This window comes from Suillus fuscotomentosus (assembly GCF_016647785.1).
Source record: "Suillus fuscotomentosus strain FC203 chromosome Unknown F5891scaffold_11, whole genome shotgun sequence".
Lineage (NCBI taxonomy): Eukaryota > Fungi > Basidiomycota > Agaricomycetes > Boletales > Suillaceae > Suillus > Suillus fuscotomentosus.
Window position 1 is genome coordinate 1,017,909 of NW_024539523.1, and position 13,607 is coordinate 1,031,515.

Sequence of the window (13,607 nt, forward strand, 5' to 3'; positions counted from 1 at the left end):
CTTCCCATTGTCATCCATGCAACCATCATCGCGCATTTTTCATTTTAGCATCGCTGCTCCTCCAGTACTAAAAGCAAAGTCTGGGGATTATCGTTTTATTGCATTGCCTGACCCTCACTCACTGGCGCAGTTTACCTGGCATACGCGTCAAGGAAACAAAAGGTGTTTGAGGACCCCCAGGTTAGTTCTCTTAAGTTTAGCTTAGCTTTGGTTTGCATAGGTAGATGACTGGGGACAGTCATGATTTAAAGTTCCCATGAGATGTAGGGATTCATTTCTGGCTGGGCTTGTAGAGACTGTTTTTACCTTACCTTATGTTGGCACTTTTGTAGCTTACATAATCAATGAATCTTTTCACCAGTTACCAGTATGGATCTGAGGGCTGACCAAGTTTCTATGATATTTCCTCTCCTCTGAGCCTTAAGCCTAGTCCAGAAACCCTTTAGGGTCGAATAGCAGCTAGGTTCTGCAAGACCCAACATTGTTCAGACTCACCATCTGAATTGTTGTACCTTCACCGGCTTTAAAATACTTGATCCGGTCAGCAGATAGACCATTGTTGGCAGCTTCCGTCCGATATTGAGAGATGATTGCACGGACGCGCGATCCAGCCATTGCCAATGTGCAGGAAATAGTTGCAAGGCTCAGCTTCAGAGGTCGGTAATGGCTTCCGGGATTCAGAGTGCCAGAAGTGGATGCATGAGATGCAGACATGGCTAATACAGGACTATGGTGCTGGCAATACAAGTGAAAGATGGTCAAGATGTGAAGATAAGAATCACTGATGGATGGATACAAAATTCAAACTCCGACATGGGCTGACCCGGACAATTCCTGGGCGTCAATTATGTATGTGGAAAAAGGGACTTCATGAGAAAACAATGTTCATTCATCTCCAGCCTCTATCAACATGTTTTGTAGGTCTTGAAAAGCTGCCTGCGCATCCTGTGCCAGCAATGAATACATGTGGGATTGCCTTCCGGCGTAGCATCCGTGACCCGGAAGTCGTTTCTCCAATGATTCCTGCATGTGCTCGCCCCATATGGTTGTTTTCCACAAAAAGAACTTACATGTCCAATCCATCTCCAATGTGACCAATAGCATTTCTTCCCTCCATCGATCCCGTAGTGCCTTTGCCCTCAGCCAATGGACTCGGTAAACTTGGCATGGGTCCAGTCAGGTAACCGCGGGATATGACATGCAAGCAGGAACTCACATTCTTCATTCCACGATTGATCAGGACCCCCGAGGTCGACTTCAACAGACCAAAACCAAGCCAAAGATTCATTTCGTTGACCTCGGGCATTTGGGTCGCCCACTGCAGTGCTGATTTTGAGTTGCTCGCGAAGCAGGGGTTTGTATTTCTGAAGCTGGTCTTGCCCCAGCTCAAGTTTCATCATTTGCTTCCTTGTCTTTGTATATATGCTGGCATGGAGGGAGACTGCCTGCTGCACCAACGTCACCTGGGACCAAGCTCGAGTTTTCAGGGCCTGGGAATTGGCCTGCCTAACGGTTGTTTGGAACAGGATGGCCTTGTTGCAAAGGTAAATGCGGAGATTGTGAAGGGCATCATTGGCCTGCCCTTCACAAAGCGACATCTCCAGGGGAATCAGATCCTCTGCCATGCATCGTCTGCATCTATCAACCCCCAGGTTTGATGGCAATGGGATTACAGTTAGCTCGGGAGAGTTTGTCCATGTGTGAGATGTCTCTGTGAAATCCGCCGGGTCATCATTGAGATCATCTAGAATGTCTACGTCCAAGTCTTTAGGTTCATCATCTGCATCAAATCCCTCCCCGAGATGTGTTAGAGCAGACCGAGCAAATCCATCTATCTGGCCTTGGAGCCGATCTCTTTGACGGGCGATGTCTAATCTCTGTGTCTCGGTGGATCTTCTTCCGATCCTTCGGACCTCAATGAGCAATGCAATCTGAGCCTCTTCAATTGCTAACCCTGTTGATATCCATGTCGCCACAGATCTGCGAGAGGGTGCTGCATTGCGGGCGTTACCCTCCTCTAACAATCTAAGCTCGATCTCCTTTTTGCTAGGTGCTGAGTGCAATATTAATTCAGTCCTCGTCGGAGACAATGGAACTCAACGTACCCTTTTTGATATTGATCTCATATTCATCCATGGCTGAAGGATCATTCAATCTGCTTGACTGAGCTATCCTCTCCCTGGCTAACCATTCTGTCTTCAAATGTAAGGGTGCTGCTTCATCGAGTCTGTCGAATGCCTTTCCACTTTCTAAGATACCATTCCTAGCCAGTTTGTATTTCCGGCATAGAGTCCTTTTCATGCGAATCATCTTGCAGAAATTGGAGTCATTCATCTGATAATCAAGGCATTCCTTTCGGTGGGGAGATGACATTCCCCGAGCAGCAGGGGAGATCAAATTGAGCCGTGCCCATAGCATCTCCATGATCTCTCCATCGATCCAACCAATGCCTTCAATAAAGTTAGAAGCATATTGGACATAGCAGCTGTCCTGATGGCCATGAACGTGCCACAACCCAATTCCGGGAATGATGGTTAGTTGTGGTGCCATTTCTAGAAATTGACTTCGATCCACCCGAACCCGAAAGTGTTTGTTGTATTGACAATTAATATCATAGAAGGTGACAGCCCTGGTGATGCCTTCCATGTTGTGCCGGGAAGCCTCGCAAAGGGCATAGTCCATGTTCATTTGTCTGCAAGTGACCCATGGTTAACTCGTGAATGGGGAATGGTGGATGTGGCTTGCCTTTCGCCTTTCTGAAAATCCACCATGGAGTGAGGGACAAAGCAACTATGTCTGGCACAGGCAACTCCTCTGATACTGGTGGACTCCAGCTTGTGCCTAGCAGCATTAGCTTGATTTACTGCCCGGTGATTGTTGCGGCTTGATTTTTCCACTGTGTCAGCAGCCTCTGCCAGGTGCATTTTATACCTGTCCTTTCCTACCATGAATCCAAGCCCATCGGACAGCCAAACTTCATCGAATGGCTTAATGGGATGCAGATGTTCGGCTTTGAAATTTCCGTCCATCACAAATGACCGGGTGTATTTCCAGCTTGGATCCCTAGTATTATTATGGAGGCCACATAGGTTGAGAATAGGACTCACTCATCAAGAGATTCATCCTCTGACAATAGCACATTAATCCCAGGCTGAGGACATGCCGGGCAAAATAATGCAAGTTCTCCTGTGCTCGGGTTATCAGAACGATGGCCAAAGCCATGCCATTTCATTGTCTTCAACTGCCTCCACTGTTGAGCGACCCTCATGAGCTCTCTGTATCGGTCCTTGCAATGTGCTTTGTCAATATGATGTCCAGTAGATCATGAGGGTAAGGCATTACCGGAACAAGGTGTGGAAACATGCTGGAGGTCATTCGCCGGAGCTTGCTGTAATAGTTCATCGCCGAGGTGCCGCATTCAAGGCTGTCCAGTAGAAAATCATTGAGCACTCTGAAGGTGAACACAGTCTTTGGCCTGTTAAAAGATGCAGGGAAAAATCCGTGTCGAAACATTTGAATGTCCGGACTCATGGCATTCGGACATTCACAGCATCGAACCTCCAGGCGATGAACTCCAGACTTGTCCATGATGACCATGGTGTTTTCCTTTGGCTGGAACTCGGGTCCGGACACAAATGGCAGATCTTCAGGCTCGAGCAGGTCTTCGGGTTCATCTTCTTCAAACAAATTCCACCGATCGGTGACCGCCGGACATTGTTTGCCATCATGGCCAAGGTATATAATGAGTCCCACATGAGCTAGACAACTCCGCTCAAAGAATCGCCCATTCCATTGACTGATCCAGTGGAAAGGATTGCTACGATGTTGACTCCTGCAACAGCCCGTGCAATAGAGTGGCTCGCCAAGACAATCTTGACATTTGTACACCCCATCCTGTTGGCAGATGATGCATCTCCTGTCTTCGGGTGGAGCTTCTCGATCAAGGAGGTGATGTAGATATGATTCCTGCCTTGGCAGCCATTGCCTGAGGTAGTCATTTTGACTCTGTATTTTTGAATGCTTAGCCATAGTTTGAATGACACTCCAACATTGTACATGAACTTGCCATGGTTTTTGGGAGTTGCAATGGCTCAAATGAGCCTTGGTCCTGCTCGTAAGTATTGTCAGGAAAGTCTTCCCAAGGAGGCGGTGCCTCAACAGGCTGAATTGTTGGTGATTCCGGGGGAGAGTTAGGCATGGACCTGTAGGCATGTCGCCTCGTGCTTGCAAGTGGGACCTTGACCCAAGTCTTCCTACCTTTGCTGCCCCTTGCTTCCACCCTGTGAGATTTTTGCACTGGGGTGCATCTACCTATCTTCATCTTGTTTATTAATGTTGCAAGCAAGGCATCAGCTCAGGTGTAATGAATTGTTATTGCAATATGATGCGGTGCAGTCCTGTTGGCTTATTACAAATTCATTTCCATTAATGGCTCAGGGTCCAATATGGGCCGATTAACCTATCATTAGGCTTTGCTCAAAGTTCAACTTCGCACAATTCATTAATACTTTCACCTTGAAAATCCTTAGCCATTTCTGCATTCTGATTCACTATGGCAAGAACAGGTCATTCCACCAACACGACTTCCGGAAGACACAGGATGTGTCAACCACAGTCTCAGAAGCTCACGGACAAGGAGATTTTGGAGTTGAAGAACTACCTTCCTGAGTGGACTGCTGCCAAAAGGAGTGAGAAGCGAGCGATTTTCACTGCCATAGCAAGGGCGGCCAGGTTGTTTGCTCTGAAGTTGGACCAAAAACAATGGAAAAAGAGGAAGCAGGTGAGGCTTCTTTGTTGCGTTGAAAAACTAAATTTTTAACGTCACATTCTTTCATCAACTCTTAGGTGTATAAGACTTGGTTGTTCAACAACAAGAAAAAGAAGGAAAGGAAGGACATGATCAAGTATGGGAGGAAATGGACTCCCAGGATGGTGGTCTACCAGCAAAAACGTGAAGAGGTGCTGAAGAGGATTGAGGACGAGTCCGGGGTAAAGCCAGGAGATCCTGGTATGTTCAAACATTATCAGGCGGCGGTGAAGAGAGTCATGGCTGAATTGGACGACAACGAGTTGGAGAAGGCTAAAGAAACAGCCGAAGAGTGGTCCAACAACTGTCCGCCTCCAGAGATACAAGCACAAGTGGCTCGTAAGAAGGGTCCGGCATATATGGAGCACTTTTTGAACGAGATGTGGAGGCAATGTGGGATGAGAGTGTTTGTGATGTCGGCTTGGAAGAATGAAAAGGGCGAGGTGCTGTTCGGGATGTGAGTACATTTATCCATCGACGGAGATTTTTCGTCTCAAAATATTCATGCAGGCATGATGATAATGAGGCCTTAGGAGATGGGGACAGCTTCATGAAGACGAAGGACTGGGAGGACATTGAGCCAGTGTGGCAGGAGTATGCGCAGGAACAGTTCGGTGAGTGTGTGAACCATGTATACCAGATTGAACATATTGAGCATCACAATGATAGGCGCCGGGGCACGGGATGGAGGACGTCAGGTCAAGGGAGGTCGAAAACGAATTCGAAAACCAGCCTTCAAACTCGAAATGGATGGGGAGGGTATGCCACTCCTTCTGGACATCACCGACACCAAACTTGAGGAGAAGAAGGCCATAGTAAGGGCCTTTCTTACATCACACTATCGTGAGTTTGTCGTCGCATCACCTGACAAATTGTTCAATGCATGGACAAAGGGATATGCTCCGGGAAGGACAAGGCGGTTGTGCCATGGAGTGCCATTGTACAAAGTCAGGATGACTTCGTGGCCCGGACGTATCTTCCGGCGGATGTTGACTTGAAGGAACCTTTGAAGCTGCAAATTTGGGACACCACTACCTTGCTCCAGTTTTGGCTCGCTCGGCAAGAAACAGGCGAAGGGCCCACATTTCTGTTCAAAGCATGGAAGAACAAAGATGGGGACATGGTACCATCTGTCATATCTGGCAACTCGCCCTCTCCTCAGACTCGTATAGTGAGAAGGCAACAGAGGGTTACCATCTGAAGGCCTCGGGAGTCATCGACAGAAGCTGAGAGTGATAAGGAGAGTGCCACTCATCATACGGAGCATAATGTGGATGATGACCTGGCTGACGGGAGACCTCCGCTGAAGAAGCCCAGGACGGGAGGTCCAACACCCAGAGGGCCGGCAGTCCCATGTTCAATTCCAAAGCCTCGCCCGGCCAAGCCAGCCAAAAAAGGTGCATTACTGACATCACGATTGGGAGACCTCCTCGCTGGGTTAACTGACAATGCGACGGGCGAGGTTAGAGATGATGTTGAAATGGAAGAGAGTATCACACCGCCGGCACAGAAAAGGAGGAGGGGCACTTGAGTCACTGTTGAACCATCCACGAGGACGACCCGGAGTAAGTTGCAAATGCCAGTAGACAGTACACCTAGAGTAACCAGAGCACGGGGACACACTTAATGTACATATATCTTCCTGCCCTCATGTGTAATGTCATAAGTGCTATTATGTATATGTCAAAGTACTAACAAAAAATTGTAATTGCCAAATGCCAAATCTCGAGTACCAAGGCCCGAGTACCGAACCCTGAATACCGAAGCCCGAACGCCGGTCACCGAGTACCAAGGCCCGAGTACCGAACACCGAGTACCGAGCCCTGAGTACCAAGCACCGACTACCAAGCCCCGACTGCCGAGCCCCAACTACCGAGCCCCAAGTACCGAGCCCCAAGTACCGAGCACAGAAAACCTGGCAGCGAGTACTGGGTAGGTAGAATATACAAGTACCAAGGACTACCTACTGAGTAGTACTGCAATGTGTCTACTATCAGACATTGATCAATATTTACATGTTACTTGAGTCCTCAAAGACCTCAATGAGGGTATCTAATACCTTCAGCATTTCGGAGGTTGACTCCCTTACCCTTTGCATCCTCCGGAGGTCCGCATCTGCTTTCCGCAGCTTGTCGCATGTTTCAGCCCATGCCATCCTGAATGGTCTGTCAGCCTCAAGAATTTGGGCTACTGTAGGGGCAGGAAGATTTCCATGACACTGTTCGTAATCTCCCAGGCGATCTACAATTGATTGAACTTGCAGGATATTAGCAGAGATAAATAATCAACTGTTGTATACTTACTTTCAGCTTGATCATAAGATCCGATTGGCATGAACTCCCGAACCATGGCACGCAGGGCTTCATTGTTGAGTTCCGGCTCGGGTGATTGACGTTCGGGAGCTTCTGACATAGCTTAGGAGATAGCATGAGTAAAGCACATGAAATGATATGAATATACCTACAAGGTATGGGTGCACCTGGTACACCTGGAGTGGCCGGATCGGGCTCCGGAGTTGATCCATTCACTGGGGAAATGCCATGAAAGGTGACCATGGGATTGAAAGAGTAATCTCACCAGCCATAGGAAAATTGGGTATAACCGGAGCATCATCAGACGAAATCAAGGTATCCTCCGGACCAAGATACAAGTCCGGGTCATCGTACAGGGCCAGTCCATCCGCCAGAGCCGGAGATGATGGATCTGGAGATATGTGATGAATTTGCACATGTAAAATATGTACATTTGAATTGGAAAACATACCGGGAATTACATTCAACACATCCAAACCACCGGACGATCCAGAATCAGAGTCTAACTCATCATCCGGCCCAAGGTATATATCATCTAATGGATCTGAACCATGTCAGATCAATTGACTGAAATCAGAAAAAACAAAACATACCAAGGGACATCCGGGACTGGGAGGACTCATCCACATCCATTGAAGTAAATTCAGTGACCGGAGGGTCATGAAATCTGACCCCAGGTTGAGAGCTCATGATATCTGATGAGCTGATGCACTGATGAACTGATTGATAACTGATAATGTCGAAGTTCAACACATGGCCGGCGATTGCCGAAAGTTGAACGATGACCAAACAAACACAAACAATCAACAAATTTTCAACATCATCCTTCAATTGTATTGTTTCTTTGAAACTTCATTCTATTGATAACAGATTTCACCCTGCTTTCAACATTTTCACATCTGTCAACTCCATCCAAATGTCTACTCAAGTTCAATCTTCATTGGCCAACCTCAAGGCATCCACTGCTCAACTTGTGGGCATCATTGCCGGCGCCCGGCACATCCAGGCCGGCTCTGTGGACGTCCACCTTGTTCTAACAAAGCAGGTCACCACTCTTTTGGTATGTTGAACTTATTAAATTAGTGTAACATTAATGTTTGTAATGTCCGGGTAGGCTGACATCATCCGGGCCCATGAGAAAGGGGAGTATATCCCTGGAATTGTGGCATCCTGCTCTAAGGAGCTGATGAGGGTGCGTTCCATGACTCCCCGGGCTTTGCCCAACTGGCACAGCATTGGCCACGATGACCCCCGGGTGGCTAGACATGCCTGGCGCAAGCAAGTCCGTGCCTGGGAGGCGTTGGGTGACAATTCCTGTGATCTCCCTGTTGTCCCTAACGTTTCCACTGGCCCACTCACTGTCAACCTTCCATCTCCACCTGTCCCTTCACCTGCACTTGTCCCTTCCCCCACCCCCATCATTCCCTCACCTCCGGTCCGTCGCCGGACCTTCCAGCAAGACGACCCCCGAGGTCTGGGACAAAGGAAAAGGTAAGGCCACCTCCGTTGACCTGTCGCCGGAAGTTGGGGGGAGCAACAAGAGGAAGTCTCCAATGATTTCGGGACACTCCTCCCAACCTCCAAAGTCGGCGCTGAAGGCTCGCAAGCGTGTCAAGTCAAGTCAACTCCCCAAGTCGAAGCCGTTTGTGGAGTCGGAAGATGATGAGGACCCAATTGTTCAGGTATGTGTTCTGGCTGATTTCTGACATGCTCTCAATTTGTTGCAGCCGATTTCGCGTGGAGTGCCGGAGGTCGTCCTTCCCCAGCGCACCATTGTGGTAAGGAAGCCCCAGTCGCCTCGGTCACCCAGGTTCCCCCAAGAAGCAATCATTTGGGCCTGCTTCGGTAAGTTTGCATTTTTCGTTTGGACTTTAAATATATGCTCATGTGTCCACAGCTGACTGCCGGCAGTCGTCCGGAGGTTACAGTGAGTCGTTTGGACATGTCCGGACCTCCCATGTATAATTCCCACTCATTCCCATTACATTAGAAATCTCCCATCAGTCGTCTGGAGGCTCGGGTAAGTCCTAGAAGTTTTCCAGAAACTCATGTGTATTAACAATCTGTCAGGCAACCTCCGGCAGGCGTCCGGAAGTTGAGGAGGAGTCCTCCAATGATACTTCCAGTGCTTCGGATGGTGACCTGCCGGCCACTACCACATTTGATATCACCATTCCCAGCCCAGTGAGTACTCAAATAAATTCCCTCTAGTCCATCTACTAACAGATACTACAGAACAACCCCTGCCATTATTGTGTCAAGGAAAATTGGCCCTGTGCGACTCGATTGGACAAGAGGTCCAGCCTCCCCTGCTTGTCTTGCATCCGCTGCTCCACCAAGAAGATCAAATGCAACCCTGCATCTCTGGGATCCCCGCCCAAACGGACCCGAGGGAAGTCTACCACCGGCTGGACACGTTCCAAGACACCTGCCCCTGCTCCATCCAATGCTCCATCTCCCTCCCGGTCAAGGGCCCGAACTCGTAGTCAATCTTGTGGCCCTTCCCGAACTCCGGCCATCCCTGCTGCAACCACACCCCAGGTGCAGTCACGTGGTCGCAGCAAGACCATCACTACCAAGAAGACACCTGCACCTGCACCTGCACCTGCACCTGCACCTGTTCCTGCACCTGTCCCTGCACCTGTCCCTGCACCTGCACCAGCTGGTAAGTCACCCATACTTTTGATGACCGGCTGACCTAATTTTTTACTTAGCAGTCAGGTCTTCCAGTGTCGCAGTGCCTCGTGCAGCACTCAATGTTCCCATGCCGGATCTCCATTCCATGGCAATCGCGATTCGGGATGGTGCAGCTCGCATCGCTATTCTTGAGGCTCGGGTGCAGGAGCAGGACGCTAAGATTGATACCCTGCAACACCTCCATGAGAGCCTCCGGCACACAGTGGTCGACCGGCACCCTTCATTTTCACTTCCGGACACACCGGCCGATGGAATAATGTTGCTTGGTCAAGGAGGTCCCCCCCCGTCCATGTCACCCCTCCCCTCCGCACTTTCCAACCTCATTGATTTGGACTTTTCAGTCATGCAACCTACACCCTTGACACCTGAGCATGAATCTGCTGTGGTAGGTCCCATGGTTGAGCCCATCCAAGTTCAGCCTGAGGGTCCACAATCCTCCGGCGAAATTGATCTCCCTGATGAACCAGGCAACCTCCTGCCAGAATCCCCCGGCGATATTGTGGTCCCTAATGAACCAGGTAACCTCCTGCCAGAATATGATTCTTCTGATGAGGAGATGGATGTTGAGGGAAAGGTTGATCTTCCTGGTGAGGAGGTTGACATGGCTACATAATTGCTCAGTGATAGATGTACATAAATGTTTTTCCATGCATGTTACCTATGCCACAATTGAATCATTCAATGATCACTCCCGATATCCAGAACTCGAAACTGCAGATTGAGGTAGATATCACCCGAAACCCGAACACCCGAATGTCAAATTATCAGTGCCGAACCCCGAGTCCCGGGTGCCGGGTACCGAGTCCCGACACCCGGAACTCAGGATTTGACATTTTAGACGAACGACATCTTCCAGACATGTTTAAATCAACCTATGTATATCTGTAAACATTTTACTAACCCCCAAACCCCAAACCGAGATGTACCAACCCCCGAACCCCGAAACCCGAGAGTGCCGGGTCTCGGGTATCGGGTGTCCGAACTCGGAACTTGGGAGAATTTGGGGAGATCAATACAATTTAATTTACAATCGAGTTGATTGACAACACATTGACTTACCCATGTTTGCAATATATTTTTGTTTAGACATACCTAGTTCCGAGTTCCGGACACCCGAGACCCAGCAGTCTCGGGTCTCGGGTCTTGGGTGTCCGGAACTCGGAACTAGGTATGTCTAAACAAAAATATATTGCAAACATGGGTAAGTCAATGTGTTGTCAATCAACTCGATTGTAAATTAAATTGTATTGATCTCCCCAAATTCTCCCAAGTTCCGAGTTCTGGACACCCGATACCCGAGACCCGGCACTCTCGGGGTTCGGGGGTTGGTACATCTCAGTTTGGGGTTTGGCACTGAAAATTTGACATATATATTTTTGTGAGTGTTGTGCTTCTGGTGTCCATGCTTAGAAATAGGATTTGTTGCACACCAGGGTTCAGGTGTGGGGTTTTTCCACTTCAGTCCTGGATTATTGGTCAATGCCACACATGATAGATTCATGTTTTTGTGCTTAGGGGTTTAGATTTGGTGGTTGATGGTAGGTATATGCACTCATAGTGTACATGTATCCTATGTGTTTGATTCGCTGGTGGCTACATCAGCTGTATGTCTTGATGGAAAATATCTAGGCTCACCCATATATGTAATACACCCCCATCGGCCCGCCCGTCTATGTATTATCCCCCACGTCGGCCGACCCGTCTATGTGATACATCCTATGTTGGCCCACCCGTCTATATAATACATCCTACATCGGCCCACCCGTCTATATAATTATACCCCACCTTGGCCCACCTGTCTATGTAATAAATATTTTATAGCACCCTCGGCCCACCAGTCTATTTGATATCCCTTTCGTCGGCCCACCCGTATATGTAATACATTCCACGTCGGCCCACCTGTATATGTAATACACCCTACGTCAGCCCACCCGTCTATGTAATATTCCCCTACCTCGGCCCACCCATATATGTAATACACCCACGTTGGCCCGCCCGTCTATATAACAATATTTGCCTTACATCTCTCTTCAGCCCAGCTGTCTATAATATCCTACTCTACATATTACCCAGATGGGCCCACCCATCTCCATGAATGATCATATTCCCCCGGCCCATCCGTCAACATTAAGGATATATATATCATTGGCATACATGGGCCCACCCGTCTCCATCGGAAATAATATGAGTCCCGGCCCATCCGTCATCATCGAGAATATACACAACATGGGCCCATGATCAGCTGGCCCGTCTCATACGGGATATTATGGAGGTCGGGTGGCCCGTATAATACGGAATTTGTCACTGAAGGGGCTCGATCAAACTAGTCTCGCATTGGCTGAAAGCTTTCCGTGCGGCAATGACACAAATGTCAACAACGAAGTGTTCAATGCTGTCATCTACCCAGGCCATTTTCTGTAGATTGCAAGAGTCGCTGCAAGAATCTCTGCGTGAGTTGCCCAATAACATACCACCTCACCTCAAAGACTCGCTCATCAAAGCACATTGGAAATTGAGTGATTATTATATGAAGTTTGATGAATCACCATTATACATATGGTCTTCTCGTAAGTATTCTCTTGTATCTACGGTGTTCTGTCTACTTATTCCTTGACACTGGATAGTCCTTGACCCCCGAATTTCATTTGAAGGTCTTTCTGCTGACTGCGGCGACGACCACACACTACAAAGCCACTTGGAACATGCAAAGGATCAGTTGTGTCAGTATTATCAAGACAACTACCTTTTGTCACAAGCTTCAAGTTCCCTTGTCGCTCCTCAACCTGCAGCGGCAGACTCGGAAACCTTATCTGGATCACCCCAGAAGGTCAATTTCACAGCTCGGTACAAAAAACGCCCAATGAACTCAAGGGATGAGCTCGAGGAGTACTATAGGCTGCCTGTTGAGGATTTTGATGCTTGTGACCCCATCCAATGGTGGGCAGGCTGCTGTTCACAATTTCCGAACCTCTCATGTCTGGCTCGCGATATTCTCGCTATTCCTGGTGAGTTTAACCTGCTCAAAACCATTGTCTAGTATAGGTATGCTAATTTTGCATACTGTAGGCTCTGCCGTCGCTGTTGAGCGCATTTTTTCAGGTGGTCGCGATACTATTTCCCTTAGATGTGCTAGCTCCAACCCAACACAATTAGAACACTAATGTTGGTCAAACAGCGGCTGCGCCTGGCTTGTAATGCCATCATGGTGATTGATTGAATGATACTAGTACCAGCTGATACTCGTTTGTACTACATACTAGCTACTGTACTAGTAACTCGATGTTTTTCGTCTCCCATATGACCGTATTGACTGACCATATGACCATATAGTTACCCACACCGTACCGTCGACAATATCGAGTACACCGTATGGCATATGGGACGATACAGGCAGTACCTGTATGGCTACCATACAATTGTACGGCCATAACCGTATATGGTTACGGTGACCAGCCCTAGTATGGAGATGAATATAATCTACAAATGTGAACAGTAAATGTGCAAAGAAATGGTGTGGTTATCGCTTTGTGGAAAATTGTTGTTAAGTTCATTTCTGAGAGGACCTAGATGAAAGGGCTCGCCACTTGCTGGCAGCATCCATCCAAAATGTGTAGAATATGCTAAGATTTACCTCCCATCATTCTATACACTCTATACCATCAGGGAAAGCCTCTGCCAGGAAATTCACCGAAATATTCAAACTCGAGCTTAAAACGGTTGAATTCCAGGAAATGTAGTATTTTCACAGAAATCATTGTATTTCAGATGAATGTAGTCGATTCTAGTACTAG

General features: G+C 48.1%; 1 protein-coding gene across 1 annotated transcript; it reads right to left on the minus strand.

Annotated features, from left to right (window-relative positions):
• Positions 1-885: 885 nt before the first annotated feature.
• On the minus strand, positions 886-1,976 carry F5891DRAFT_946365 (uncharacterized protein; the record flags this gene model as incomplete). The annotated part of the gene is made up of 2 exons (XM_041374671.1): positions 886-1,160; positions 1,199-1,976. Coding segments are annotated over 2 exons (1,053 nt in total), but the record flags the coding sequence as incomplete, so codon positions are not given.
• Between the last annotated feature and the right edge of the window lie 11,631 nt (positions 1,977-13,607).